The 14,901-nt window shown below is 38.4% G+C and overlaps 1 protein-coding gene and 1 long non-coding RNA gene across 4 annotated transcripts in view; one reads left to right on the top strand and one right to left on the bottom strand.

The window, feature by feature from the left end:
* LOC134665303 (receptor-type tyrosine-protein phosphatase N2) overlaps positions 1-11,280 on the bottom strand; it is a 29,911-nt gene extending 18,631 nt beyond the window's left edge. For 2 of the 3 annotated variants that reach the window (XM_063522215.1, XM_063522216.1), the window contains exons 1-2: positions 10,924-11,280; positions 6,480-6,563 (exon numbers count right to left, since the gene is read on the bottom strand). In XM_063522215.1, the coding sequence (XP_063378285.1) occupies positions 6,480-6,558 (79 nt within the window). In that variant the 5' untranslated portion in view covers positions 6,559-6,563; positions 10,924-11,280. The remainder of the gene's footprint in view (positions 1-6,479; positions 6,564-10,923) is intronic. The other variant, XM_063522217.1, reaches the window with a different exon arrangement.
* Positions 1-14,901, top strand: part of LOC134665343 (uncharacterized) — a 125,732-nt gene that overhangs the window by 106,013 nt on the left and 4,818 nt on the right. The gene's annotated exons all lie outside the window — the stretch shown is intronic.

Here is a 14,901-nt window from a genome sequence, read left to right as displayed (position 1 = left end):
GAAACTTATAAGGATAAGTTCGCCCATTTTAATACAATAAATATGTTAACTAAAGCATTTATTACGAGAATCATAAGTAATACATAGGCAAAGGGTTAGGTTAAGACATATGTAGGTAGGGTAGAAAAGGGGTTTCAGTCGATGTGTGGAAGGGCGGCACCGTCGTCGAACCCAAGCCACCAGGCGGGGGACTTAAACCGGTGGCGTGTGCCTCGGATGCACATGGTGGTGGCACGTATAACGGCGTTACTGATCCTGCATCTCAGCCAGCCCAGTACAGTACTTAGAGATCGGTTCCAACGTTGAGATATGGTTTCTGCCATATGTTTTATAACGGAGGACATTTGGGGTGCATAGACGCTGTCAACAGATGTTACAAGTGGTGTGAAAGTTGCATGTCGCATTTCACAGGCCGTGGAATATTTTCTCTGTTTTTCGTCTTCAGCTGATTTTAGTACAGATGTCACGGGTCTTGAGAGGTAAGAAGGAGCGTCAGTGTCGACGACACGGATATCAAACAACGCCAACAAATACAACAAATAATTTTGATTAACCATAAACTTAATCGACGCTCTTCTGATATAAACCGCGAATAAACTTAACAAGCCTTGTACGCCCGTACAAAGTTATCGCGAGAGTCGAGCTCACGTAGTTGTACGCAGTGTGTAACAGATGGCGCTTTTTTGCTGACATGAAGATCGCAACGGGCAATTCATATGCATGCGCTCATCCATAGTTTATATCTATGACTCAAAGGTTAGTCAGCGTACCAAGAATCCTTTCATGTTTCATGCCGAGGATTTTGACCCGCATAATACGTACCTATTCATACAATACATTATATTTCTAGCCAAAAGTAATACGATTTCTAGTATAAAGACACCTACGTTCATCTATTTACGTGACAAAAATAAAATATCCCGTTCTGAAAAGTTAAGTAGACGTAGGTACCTAGTACTTGTACCTGCTTGGAAATATCAATCTATTTTGAGAGCTGGCAAATTTGTTTACGAATCTGATTATGACCTACTTTTTCTATACTTAGCTGAAAGGTAGTTATATAGGTATTGAAAACTGCTATAAATATAATATGTTCCATCATTGTACCAGAGTCCTTTTATGTGGCATACAGGGGCTTTACGAGTTCAAAGCTTGCAAGCTTCATAAGATGTTATTTCCATCGAAAAGCTCCTCAAATGAAATTGCAGGTAAAGTTTATTCAAGCTCTGGGCTCGTCTATTTATAGCCACGTATCGATCGAAGTTCGCAAATGTTTTAAAGATAATGCTTTCGCTAAACACTGATTTAAACTTTCACGATTATTTAACATTATGAAACTACACAACGGGACTTAATCGCGTATTTAAGTTTTAAGATTTACCTCCGACGTTTCGAGGACGGCGTTGTCCCCGTGGTTTCGGAGAAGACTGGCTTAAGTTGACATCAACATCTTCTAGCCGCGCAAGTTTTTCGAACTACCCGCACTTGGTCTTGTTTATCAGTTTGAACGTTTTGCGCACTAGGGATGTCACTCTGTCGACACACAACACTAACGATATTTGATTTATCGACTGTCGATATTCTTTTCCGCTTACATTTACTAATGACTGGATTCCATGTGGATGAGATCTTAAAACCCTCGTCCCGATTAAAATTGCAATGTTTTTTGATTTCAATCGCTTCTCGCACTTTTCTACTGTAGAAATGGCGATCTGTGGAAAGGATTTTAGGGTTATGCAGCTATAACGGCGTTGTTTCGGGGACAACGCCGTCCTCGAAACGTCGGAGGTAAATCTTAAAACTTAAATACGCGATTAAGTCCCGTTGTGTAGTTTCATAATGCTTTCGCTGTTGATGATAAGAATCTTTTACTGTTCGTTAACCTTATCTTGGGGCTAACGAGTTAAGTAAGGGTTGGTGCGGTAGTATCGAAAGAAAAAAGTTTATCTTATCTTCAGGGCTGGATTGATACTCAGATATTTACGTGCGATTGAGGAGGGTCGACTGTTTCGGACACTTTATTTTCAGACGTTTTTGGGAGTGACAAGCAATTATTTATCCGGAGGCTGCATATTGCGTTATTGTCCTCGCTCTGAAACTGGATCGTAGGTAAAAATAAGTGACACAAGTAGAAACGTGTGTTAACTCTATTGTTAGTTTGGTCGTGGTTAGCTCGGCTATTTCATTATTTTCAGATATTGGAATTTTTATGTTATTTTATTTGTACCTACTCAGAAACACGAACTCTTTCGACCCGTGGAGAGAGAAAAAAGTGCCATAAAATTTCCATATATTTTTCATTTTTTCCATTCCGTTGCTATCTTACAAAGAGTACAAAGCGCACGAATGAAAAATGGTAAATAAAAATCTTGGTACACTTTTTTCTCCTATTAATAGAAAGAGCACGCGATTCTGAGTGAAGACCTTTCGAATTAATAAAAAAAAGTGTGGTGTAAGTAAATATGCCAAAGGGGCCCAATTTCTTGGACATATTTTAATTTAATTTTATTTAATAAGGTGTATTCGGGTAATACCGAATGTCGGATAATTCCGAAATTCAGATGAAAATCAGAATCACCCTTAATTCCATCATAATAAAAGTCTCTTTTCGGAATTATCCGACAGTTTTCGACATTCGGAATTACACCTTATTAGTTTCCGAGTACACCTTATTAGTTTTAGTTTTAATTTAGTTTTATTTTATAGATAAGTTAGTTTATTTTTATTTTTAATATTGGTGTAAATTAGGTGGGTATAAAATTTAACCAAAACATCCAGGTTTCGTAGGCAGTTACTTTTAATAGCTTTCAGATTCCTGGGGCCAGCGCCATGAAAGATTGTAACAGAAGCGGAAGTATAAGTATTTTTAATATAAAGTAGGCAAAAGAGACTTCGTTGAAGCTTTCACGGAACGCCTACTAATTAATTTCGGTGTAAGTATTTTTTAATTACATCTTTTCTCAAATAATTTACAGTCTACAGTCACCATCAGATATAGCAGAGTGGCCAAGCTGCTCAAAAATATTTGACATTACACACTAGCGAACTCGTGTCAAAAATAACGCATTCGTTTAATTCTAACACTGTGCATAATTGTAAGCATTTAATGACGACCATAACATAAGGTAAGTAAGTACTTACAAATACTACATACCTACTTAGGGGTTGTGCACAAATTACGCGAGGAGTTTTCGACTACTTTTTGACCCCCCTCCCCCTTGGTGATATTTCGTGAGGTTTTTGGTTACCCCCCCTCCTCCACATAACATCACGTGTATTTTTTTTATTTTTTCCCTCCGACCGGTCAAGGTCTTCGCTATTTTGAAGTGCGGAGTGAAGATTTATGTTTAACGAAACCGAGAAAACGCATCTACTTACACATGTGGTACCTATTTTTCTTAGTTTCGTTCACTGTAGAAAAATACACGTGAGGTCTCCTTATATCGCACGTAAATATCTGAGTATCAATCCAGCCCTGAAGATAAGATAAACTTTTTTCTTTCGATACTACCGCACCAACCCTTACTTAACTCGTTAGCCCCAAGATAAGGTTAACGAACAGTAAAAGATTCTTATCATCAACAGCGAAAGCATTATGAAACTACACAACGGGACTTAATCGCGTATTTAAGTTTTAAGATTTACCTCCGACGTTTCAAGGACGGCGTTATGCAGTATGCGGCCCAACTGGCTCGGACACTCAGCTTGCTGAATCCCTCAACGCGTACTACATATCTGTCGTGCGTGATACGCCACAGAGACCTGAGATTGCAAATGCAATGAATCATTTGCGAATGAACGTCCCAGGTGTTGCGAAAACAATGTTTCTTGCGCCATTCACAGTTGAGGAACTCATAGCAATAATAAAAAAGATAAAGCCTAAGGGCACTAAAGATATATATGGTCTCCCGACTCATATATTGCGTAGTCTTCCAGCTAATTTTTTGTATGCATTGTGCTATTTATTTAATAAGTCCGCGTGTAACGGTAATTATCCTGTCTCTCTAAAGAAAATAAAGGTAACACCTGTTTACAAAGGAAAGGGCTCCCAGAAAGAACAAAAATGTTACAGGCCTATATCGATTGTTCCGGCTGTGTCGGAAATGTTTGAGATGGGACTGTGTAATCGACTAACAAAATTCTTAATTATGAACAAGTCACTCTGTGAACAGCAGTACGCCTACCAAACCGGTAAATCCACGACCGGTGCCGCTCGACTATTGTTGCGAACGGTGTTGGACAAACTGGAAAATAGGAAGCGCGTAGCTGCTGTTTTCTTTGATTTATCACGAGCTTTCGATCTAGTCGACCACAGTCTCATCGCGAGCAAGTTGAGCCATTACGGCGTCCGGGGAATTGCTCAGAAGGTCATTATGTCATTCTTGAGTGACAGGGAGCAATCTACGGATGTTAATAATGAACGATCGAGTCTAAACCCGATAGGTGACAGATCTGTGCCCCAGGGATCAAATATAGGAAATAATATATTTCTTATCCTCATGAACGACCTTCCCTTTGACTCGCCTACTTATTGTGGATTTTATAATGTACGCAGACGACATCTGTGCCATTGTGAATGCAGAGAGCAGGGACCAGCTGCTAAGAAATGTTCAGTCTGTCATTCTGCGCCTCTCGGATTGGTTCACTGTAAACGGAATGATACTAAATCTTGAAAAAACTAGTATTACAGAATTTAACTTGAAGCGGAGCACAGATGCCGCTGCCACTTCAGACTCGGTACTCGTACAAAATACTCCAGTCACTTTTGTTATGCATGCTAAGTTCTTGGGTTTTACTCTGGACTCCGGTCTGCAATGGCAGGAACATATTGACAGGATATGCAGCAAACTCAACTCGGCCTACTATATAATATCGCGGCTTATGCCTATCCTGTCTAAGGAGAACCTAATGATAGCCTACCATGCATACTGTCATTCTGTTCTGTCGTATGGAGTAGATTTATGGGGCCTGGCTGCTGACAGGGACAGACCATTCCTCATACAAAAGAAAATTATAAGGAAAATGGCACGGGTGGCCCCTGACGCGCCAGTTCGTCAGTTATTTATGGACTTCCATATTCTAACGTTACCTTCTATGTTAATTCTAGAGGTAGTTAAATATGTTAGGCTAAATTTAGAAAAGTTTCCGAGGAAAATATGGACAAGCAACCGCTTCCAGGACCAGAGGCGACACGACCTAGATCTGCCGAAACATAGATTAAGAAAATCTGCTCTCTGCTTACACATACTAGGACCTAAACTTTATAATAAGATCCCAACGAGTATAAAAAACGTTCGCACCAACTTAGGATTTATATTAAAACTGAAGTCGTTTTTAATCCAAAAGGCCTATTATTCCGTTGCTGAATTCTTGGATGAATAGCCCGACATAACTTTTATTTTTAAATTTTTATGACATTCTGAGAATTTTATTGTTGTATATTTCTTTTTGTATTAATGTATTTATGTTTGACTTCCATCTCGCATACCTATGTACCTAATTATAAGATAACACTGACAATGTATGATTAATACAAATAAAATGAATATGAATATGAATATGAATATAACCCCCTCCTCCAACGTGATCTGTCGTGATTTTTTCTTGACTTTATCAAAATAAGCAGTTTGGCGGGAATGGGAACCGAGTTCTATAGGTATATTAAGTATATAGCCGCGGGCCTTTCTTGTCACATGTGAATAAAATGCAACTTTGCTATCAGTTTTTGAAGTGCAAAGTAAGTCTTTCCAAGCTGGTGTGGTGACAAAGTACTTATTTTTTAAATTTAGCAACCAGAAACGTTTGCGAATGATGCTATTAATAAATTCGAATAACTTAGAATAAATTTAAATGTGAAAAAAATATTGCTGGCTATGGATGAGGTCTTGGTGGCTCAGATGGCAGAGCGCTAGAGTACCGATCCAGAGGCCGTGAGTTGTGAGTTCAAGTCACACCAAAGACATATATTTTTTCGACTTTTAAATTTATTCTATGCTTAATAGTATGTAGTTAATAGTACGTATTATCGACGAGACAAAAGCCCACCGCCTCCGCTGGCTTGGCTACGTAGGGATGGATGAAGATCGCGGCGCTAAAAAGGTATATCTGGGACGCTCGGTAGAGCGAAGACCGATCGGACGTCTCAGGTATCGCTGGAGCGATGAGGTTGAAGAGGACTTGCGCGATCTTCAAGCCGATAACTGGCGGGAGAATGCGCTGGATCGAGACAACTGGCGTTTACTCGTGTCGGAGGCCAAGACTCATTTTGGGTCGCTGCGCCATTAAGTAGTAGTAGTAATAGTCATAGGCGTACCCTGCATTTTTTAAAGGGTGGGGCAGAAGTAGGGTTACGTGCCTTAATTGTTTCTAAAAATTTTTAGCTTCTCATCAAACCACAGACCAGGGTGGGGCAAGTTGCCCCACTTGCCCCACCGTGCGTACGCCTATGGTAATAGTACTTATGATATTATGGTTCTTACCTATGTTTCCATCGGCGTGCGAGGACGCCAGCGTGCAGAGCAGCGCCAGCGCCCACAGAGCCGGCCGCTGGCGGCTCATCACATCTGTCACAATACAATAACCTAATTAATAAGGGCAGTCAGCGATTTCGTCGCTTTGCAACAGGTAGCTACAGGTACATCCGTTCCACACCAATTTTGGTGGCTAGCCATAAGCCGCGCGTGGCGCTGTCGTCACCTAGCGGCCATATCTGTCCTGATCGTAACAGACGCGTTTTGTTAGAGAGTGAGTCTTCTGTACCTAGTACAATTATTTATTCTGTGATAAGCCCAAACACGATTAGTTAAAGAAGTCGTTTGTAGGCGGGTAAAGTCGAGTAATAAATAGAATATTTACCTAAGCTTTTATATAAAGTATATAAAGAATATGACTTTTATAACCTTCACACATGTAAGGTCAAGTGTTGAATATTTTACAGTTCGTCGCTACTATCTTTGGCGTTTATTACAAAAGCGGAAGGAGAGAAGTCTTGAATTATTTCGGTGGGTTCGGAACGAATTTTATACGAGTTTTTTTAATACCGTAAAATGGGGTGAGTTGGGTGAAATTTGGCTTTCAAACCTCGATATTTTTTTAAAATTGGAATACATTATTTTTGTAGCAGTAGCCTTAAAATCCCTTCTCACCCCCCTCTCAAACCTTCTCTCCCCATTCATAACCCAACTCTTCCCGCGAAACCTACTCACCCCATTTTACGGTACTAATTTCCCGTTACCAACAAACATTTTTCTCAATACAAAATTCGCTCTGAAGCCACCGAAATAATACAAGTGACTCTTTCAGTACCTGGCCTCTTCATGCTGATTGTCCGCTATTATTTTAAGCCTCGTCAGCCATGTCATGAGCAGTCAGTCATTAGAAATATTAAAATGTACCTTTTCGAGCTCCTATTTAATTATTATCTCAGATAAGAAAATCTGCAGTGAAGCGATATCTATTAGATGTGAATTGGATCTCTAAGTCATATCCTGTGGAAATCGTTCAAGAGTATCTCCAGAATCGCGCAAATGTCAAATTTGACAGGTTCGATCTTAAACATATCGTTAACGTATCTTGGTGATGTCTAATAGATGTCTATTTCAAAATCCGAATCGGGCCCTATGTATTTTCTTTTAAGGGAATTTAAAAATGCTCCCTTAGACAACATTCTATTTGAAAGGTACGAGTAACGAAATGGTTTTATTAGTACGCCTCCGTGCCCTGACTAATTTGGAAAGTTTTGTCCCATCCGACTGAGAGCAAACATGGCATTCAGTACGAAAAAGTTACTTCAATTTCAACTCACAGGAAAGTCGTCAAGTGGTAATATATATCTTCAAGTAACCATTAAAGCAAAAAAACTTGATCTAAATCGAATTAGAACAGTCCGACAAATACACAAATAGGTACAAACGTTAAAATTACTTAAAAATGGCGGATTTTAAGATACAGCCCCCCGAACAAATGTTTTTGATGTAATTTTGTGAATTGGTCCTATCTTATATTTATTCTTTTCAAAGAAAATTCAGTAGAAATGCTTTCGTTATTTAATTACGTTTTAATCAACGCCTACCTCTTATCTTGCAGCAAACAAACAACTTCAATTAACTGACGCCTACATAGTATTGAATGTCTGAATGGTACTTATTTATAAACCTACAAAATTTTATGAAATGTGTCAAAAACATAGGGGTTGCAAAAGACATTATCGTAGATACCTACGCTAAAATAAACATGTTTCGTCGGAAAGACTTTTCTCTAAAATCAAAAATGGCCGAGATATTTGATCCGTAAGTTGGGAAAATACTGGGACTTAGTAAAACTTTCGATGGATATTGTGTCATTATACTCGTATCGTAGATAATACGCTAAAATAAGCATATTATGTAGGAAAAACTGATCTTGATTCTACTAAGTAGAACCTTAGAAAGTATTACCTTGTTGAATATTAAATCAAGTCACTCGGATAGCTCACAGCATGAACGCTAATGAAGTTCCACCAGGTAATATAAATTAAGCTAGGTAGCGTCGATCGATAGTTGCATGCGGATTTTATACGGTATCATTACATCTATAAATAAGTTAATGACATTATCGATCGTGGTAAATAATGAGCGGATTGCCTGACTTCCTATTTTAATTGATAGAATGGATATTCTGTGACGTAGGAATGCAAAAAAAATTGTTTTGATATTATGTTACTCTTGTAGGTACTTTATTTTTTAGATTTAACGTTTTACATATTAAAGTCAGTTTTAATTTAATTAAGAATGAATTAAAGAAATAAGACCTGAATTAGGTATCTGTAGATTAAGACACATATAGTGAAAATGCACCTTGCTAAATTCAATTTAAAATACATTAGTATATCCATATACATACATTATATTCCTTCAATACCTGTGAAATATATACTTCAGGATTCTAAAAACGACACAAATACCTAATAATTCAACGAACAGAGTAATAAAATAAAAATCGCCTAAGATAGCTTAGAGACACACAACAACTACTTATTTTATTACCTTAATAGATAAGTGAATAGATATTACGGTTAGCATAAGGTGTATTCGGGTAATACCGAATGTCGGATAATTCCGAAATTTAAATGAATATCACCCTTAATTCCATCCTAATAAAAGTCTCTTTTCGGAATTATCCGACAGTTTTCGACATTCTGAATTACCCGAGTAAACCTTACCTACTTTATTACACTCATTAAAAAAGAAGCAGGAAGAGGTAAATGCATAAGAATATATATAGTCAGTGGCGGATTTGCTCTAAAACCCAGTAGGCCCGGGCCTATGGCGAATTGTGACAAAAAATTCGCTGATGATAACAATAAATAACTTAAAATGTAGTTAATATTATGGGTGCTGCGAAAGGGGCGGCTATAAGTCCTAGGGGTTTAGGACAGTAAACACTGCAAATCCGCCCTACCCTATCCTAGGTACCTGACTAGTTTAATAAACATTTATAATCGCATATCTACATAATTAGGCAACTACGGCTCGATTCGGGAAATGAATTAGAGACTCACTAGATATGAAATAGTAAATATATGTGACGTTCCACTGCAAAAGGTAGGTACCTTATGGCGGCTGGCGCCGCGATTCGGGAAATGAATTGTAGATTCACTAGGTATGAAATAGTGAAGATATGTGACGTTCTACTGAAAAAAGTACCTTATGGCGGCTGGCGCTTACGTCGCATAGCGCCGCAATAATATTGGAGCGGCGTTAATAATAGCGTAAGCGCCAACCGCCATAAGGTACCTTTACCCGTGGGACGTCACATATCTTGACTATATCGTATCTAGTCAACCTCTAATTCATTTCCCGAATCGCGCCGCTAGGCACTTACCTAAATGTCTACTGAAATTTCCTCCTTGTAGCAATGACTGATTCCTTGTTATTGCATTAATGGAGGCTTTCGGCTGTAGGGATAGTCATCAATTTTGTGTAAATGTACCTACTTAATTCAAGTTTCCGATTTCAGATTGTTCTGTGAAATATGAGCAGTAATTGAGGCCTGCTTCCATTAAATCTAATTGGGACTACAAAAACAAACTGCAAGCTATTTTTAATTTTCTACCAATATAGTGGTAGGTATGTAAAAGGCAGACTGGAGAAGACTCTCAAAAGACCGCGAGGAGTGGCGTCGCCTGGAGGAGGCCTATGTCAAGGACAGCCTGACAAAGAAAAATAAAAGAAAAGAGTAGAAGCATAAATAAATAAAACATAAATAAATACTCGTATAGTGTAAAAGAAAATGTAAAAATGTATATGTCAGGAATAAAGGCTATTTCAATTCAATTTCAATTCAATGTAAAAGGTTTCAATTTGAAAACAAGAGGCATCCACTTAAGTTTTAAACAAAGGGTGTGAAAGTTTCTATACCGAGTAAAACAATGTGGTATTCAATAAAAATCCATAAATCTTTCAAAGAGCTGTTCGACGGCGACCCGCGCGTGACGTACGTCGGTCCGGGTCCACTGACGTAGGCACCCATGCCCTTTCCTCCCACACAATTCAAACCGCTGCCTACACCAATGCGAAATGTTTCTACCATTGTCATACAACTCAAGAAGCACCTATGCTAATTACAGTAGGCGGTACAACAATCCTTAAACCCCAGATCTATTAATAACACAGATTATCGACAAAGTATCCAATTCCAACGCAAAGCATAACAAAATATGTAAACTAATATGCATTATTAAGGATTACAGATCTCGTATGCCTATATTAAAGCAAAATGACTCACTAATAGCTTTATAGTTTATAAACAAACGCGTCCACATAATAATAATTAGTTAAGCGGTCGAGTAACAGGTTTCGAGTCGAAATAATTGGTAATGGCGACTCGGAGTGCGGCTGAAAGCTGTGGAGCGGGCATGTGAGGCGTAGGGTGTGGTGTACGCACCGTTTAGAGCCGGCGGGAGGTCGCGAACATATCCGCAATCTGCCAGGCACTTTTAATTTCACAACAGGCACTGAGACGCGGTTGAGTTCGTGGAAGTGTTGCAGGAAAGATGCGAAGCCACCAGCTGTGTTCTGTTAAGGCGGGCCTGCGCACTGAGCTCTATCGATCCGAGAGCCGTCCATTCACACGCGGCGGTTCCACCGCCCACATAACGTTCCGATTCTATGTTATACACCAATCATCATCAGATAACGCGATATTAGCACCGAGCCTCTCGAAACACTTCACTTGGACACTAATAATGCTGGCGCGATAAAAGCGGCGGTGAAAAAATATGGCTCTGGTAGATATGTGGATAGATTAACTAGCCCACGATTACTGCGCCGTTACTGTTTTAATGGGGAATGCTAAGGTCGGGTGGAATTCTTGTTTGAGCGTGCCCTAGTACTTCGCCGGGTGTCGCCCACACGCCGGTTATCGCGTTAACAGCGCCCGAATGCTAATGACGTTGTTCTCACGCTTTTATCCTAAATGCATTATCTACATTTAAAAAAATAATCAATTATGTACCCTGTTGCGTAAGGATAAGGTTCATAATTAAATTAGTTTTCAAATGTAGTTGTTGTGTGTCTCTATGCCTGGTACAGTTACGATAACGCGGTTTTGTGTTACATTTGGTTCAGTGCCTGTCGCTTTAAGTTACCTACTAGTGCCTTTAATGTCCTTGGCACTTAGACTAATGGCTAATTATTTAAATGAAACACGATAGGTATAGTATATAATACTATTAAGTATTAAATATGTCTAAGTAGATAGCTCTACGATTCGTAGCATCCCACGTAGCTTCGTAGCACTTGAGTCTGAAAGGCCCTTCGCTGCGCTGGATTCTTGAGCTTTTTTCGTAGGTATGAGTACCTAAGTAGAGGTAGGTATTTCTGGCGTGGCCTTGGCCTTTCCAGTACCATTTCTATACTTCTTTTATCTGCCGAACACGCAAAATTATAATAATTACTAAATGAATTAACCCAATACTTTATTTAGTAGGTAAGTATTTCAAAATAGTTTTCTATTACTTATCGGTTAGATAAGAATCTAGTACTTATTCAAAATGCTCGATGCTCTACTTCTTAGTTGCAGAAGGCCTAGCCAAGATGAAAATCATTGAAAGAAAACGCCAATGGAAACTTATTGTTAGACAAATAGAAATAGTCACGTGACTTTCCGTAGCATCTGGATGAGAGATACTTACATTTTTTTTTTCTTTTCGGTTGGCCATTTATTTGCCGATGTACCTACGATCTTACGGTAAGTATACAATATTACTGTACAGAGGGCCTACCGCGAACCACGTTCGACGTGTTGTCTCCCTGTCACACTTATGTACGAATTTACAAGTGCGACAAAGAGGCAACACGTCGAACGTGGTTCGCGGTAGGCCCTCATTACGGTAGGAAACGTTACAGATTTACCTTTTTGGTGGTTAACCCGCAGTGCGGCGGCTGGAGTAGTACTTACGCCAAATTAATCTTGCGAGCCTACTCAGGTCCTCACCCTCCTTCAGAGTGTTTAATATAATCACATGCTTGGATCGCAATTAGGATAATTCGGGTGTGTAATGTTTAATATAATTATAAAAAAACTATCATACATTTGTAATAACGCCATTTGATATATTATTGTATGTTATAATGTAATTTTTAATATACGTTTCCTTTAATATATTATGATTTCATCTAAATTGTCATGATATAATGCCTAATGTGATATAATTTTCAAATATTATAAAGACATGTTTTATAATAACATTTGTTATATTATATTTTTGTATAACGTAATACTTCATACAATTTTATCAAGTATAAATACATATATTGTATAACCTTTTGTGTCATATTTCATTTACTGATAACGTAAAGTTTTACATACTTTTTATAACTAGTACGCAAGCCTACTGCTTTTGCTAGCTATTTTAACCTAGGGAGGTCACAGTTCTAACCTAACCTAACCAATTTTTTCACGTTTTTCGTTCTGCGGGGGCCGCAGTTCAAACCTAACCTAAACCACTTTTTTGTTAGAGTATTTTATTCTACGGAGGGTCAAAGTTCTAACCTAACCTAACCCTCCTTTTGTTAGGTAGTTATTCGTTTATACATAAATAGTCGCAGTTCCAACCTAACCTAACCCATTTATGTCATGCAACTATTATGCCATACAAATAATTATGTGATGTCACTTGTTATAACAAATAATACACTTTAGAGTATTTAATCATTATGACAATGTATATTAGGGGAAGTGTAAATATACCTTATGATCATTATATCAATAATAACATTATGTATACCGTTAATTAGGCATTACGGTAGTATGCCATTTATTACGTTATTCCAAATAACGATATATCAAACTATAATATATGAAAAGTAATTATAACAAATGTAATGCACCCGGATAATTCAACTGCGCCCTGGTCATTCATTCCCATTTTCGCTGGTATTCCTATATTACGGGAAATAGAGACAAGTAGGTATTATTTGTTATTACGGGAAATAGAGACAAGTAGGTATTCTTCTTCTTCAATTTAAGAGCTGGGCTCTTGTCGGTGCAGCGTGATGAAGATGTCTCCACCTTGGTCGGTCCAAAGCCAGCCCCTTTGTGTCCTGGTACGACACGGCTCCTACATGCTCCTTTACTTGGCTCATATAGCTCTTCCTTGGTCTTCCCCTCCCTCTCTTTCCATTTATTTTCCCTTCTATAATGTTTCCGATGAAGTGGTCGTGTCGTAGCAGGTGTCCTATCATTCTTCCTCTTCTATTTTTAATAACACTCATTAGACTTCTCTTTTCTTTCACTCGCTCTAGAACAGCTTCATTCGTAACTCTTTCAGTCCAACTTATTCCTTCCATCCTACGCCAACACCACATCTCAAATGCTTGTAGGTATTCTTCATCTCTCTTATTTAGCGTCCATGTCTCACATGCATATAGTGCAATGGACCATATATATGTTTTCATAAATCTCTTCCGTATGTTTAAGGATATACGTGATTTGAAAAGGTTTTTCTTCTTATAGAAAGTCTGCTTAGCCATTGCAATTCTTGCTTTTATATCTGGAGTACATCGTGTGTCCTCTGTTATAATACTTCCCAAATATTTGAAGTTCTTGACTTGTTCTATATTTCTTCCCCTTATTTTTAGCTCACTCTTTATATTACCTGTCTTAGACACTTCCATGAATTTAGTTTTATTGTCATTAATTTTTAGTCCAAATTCTTGGAACACTTTATCCATTGTATTTACCAACTTTTCTAATTGAGTGTTGTTATTGGCTAAGGCTGCAATATCATCCGCAAACCTAACAAATACTACTCTCTTTCCATTTATTTGAATGCCCTGCTCTTTTACTGAATCCAAAACCTTTAGGATGGCAGCTTCAATGAACACGTTAAATATGAGTGGTGATAATGAGCATCCCTGTCTTACCCCCTGTTTTATTTTAGCCATTCCCTTTTCATTATCTACTTCTATAATTGTTTCTTGTTGTCTGTATAGTTCATATATTATCTTCCGATCCCTGTAGTCTAATCCTATTTCTTTAAGTCTGCCCATCATCAGCTTCCAATCCACCTTGTCGAAAGCCTTTTCCAGATCTATAAAGGCTACACTTGTATTATGGCCTATATCTAATCGTCGGTCTAAAGTCAATCTCAATGCCAGTATTGCTTCTCTAGTACCCTTCTGCTTCCTGAATCCGTATTGGTCCTCTCCTAGGTTGCTCTCAATCTTATCTCGTATGCGATATTGTATTATCTTCAATAGGATTTTTGAAGCTTGTGATATTAGACTAAGCGTTCTGTGTTCCTCACACTTCATGGTGTTTGCTTTCTTTGGTAACATTACTGTTTTCGTCGTTGTAAAGTCCTTGGGTACTTTTCCTTTTGCGTACATATTCGACACCAGCTTAAAAACTTCTTCCATT

Source organism: Cydia fagiglandana, chromosome 6 (assembly GCF_963556715.1).
Source record: "Cydia fagiglandana chromosome 6, ilCydFagi1.1, whole genome shotgun sequence".
In the NCBI taxonomy this organism is placed as follows: Eukaryota; Metazoa; Arthropoda; class Insecta; order Lepidoptera; family Tortricidae; genus Cydia; species Cydia fagiglandana.
This window is presented reverse-complemented; position numbering and strand designations above follow the sequence as displayed.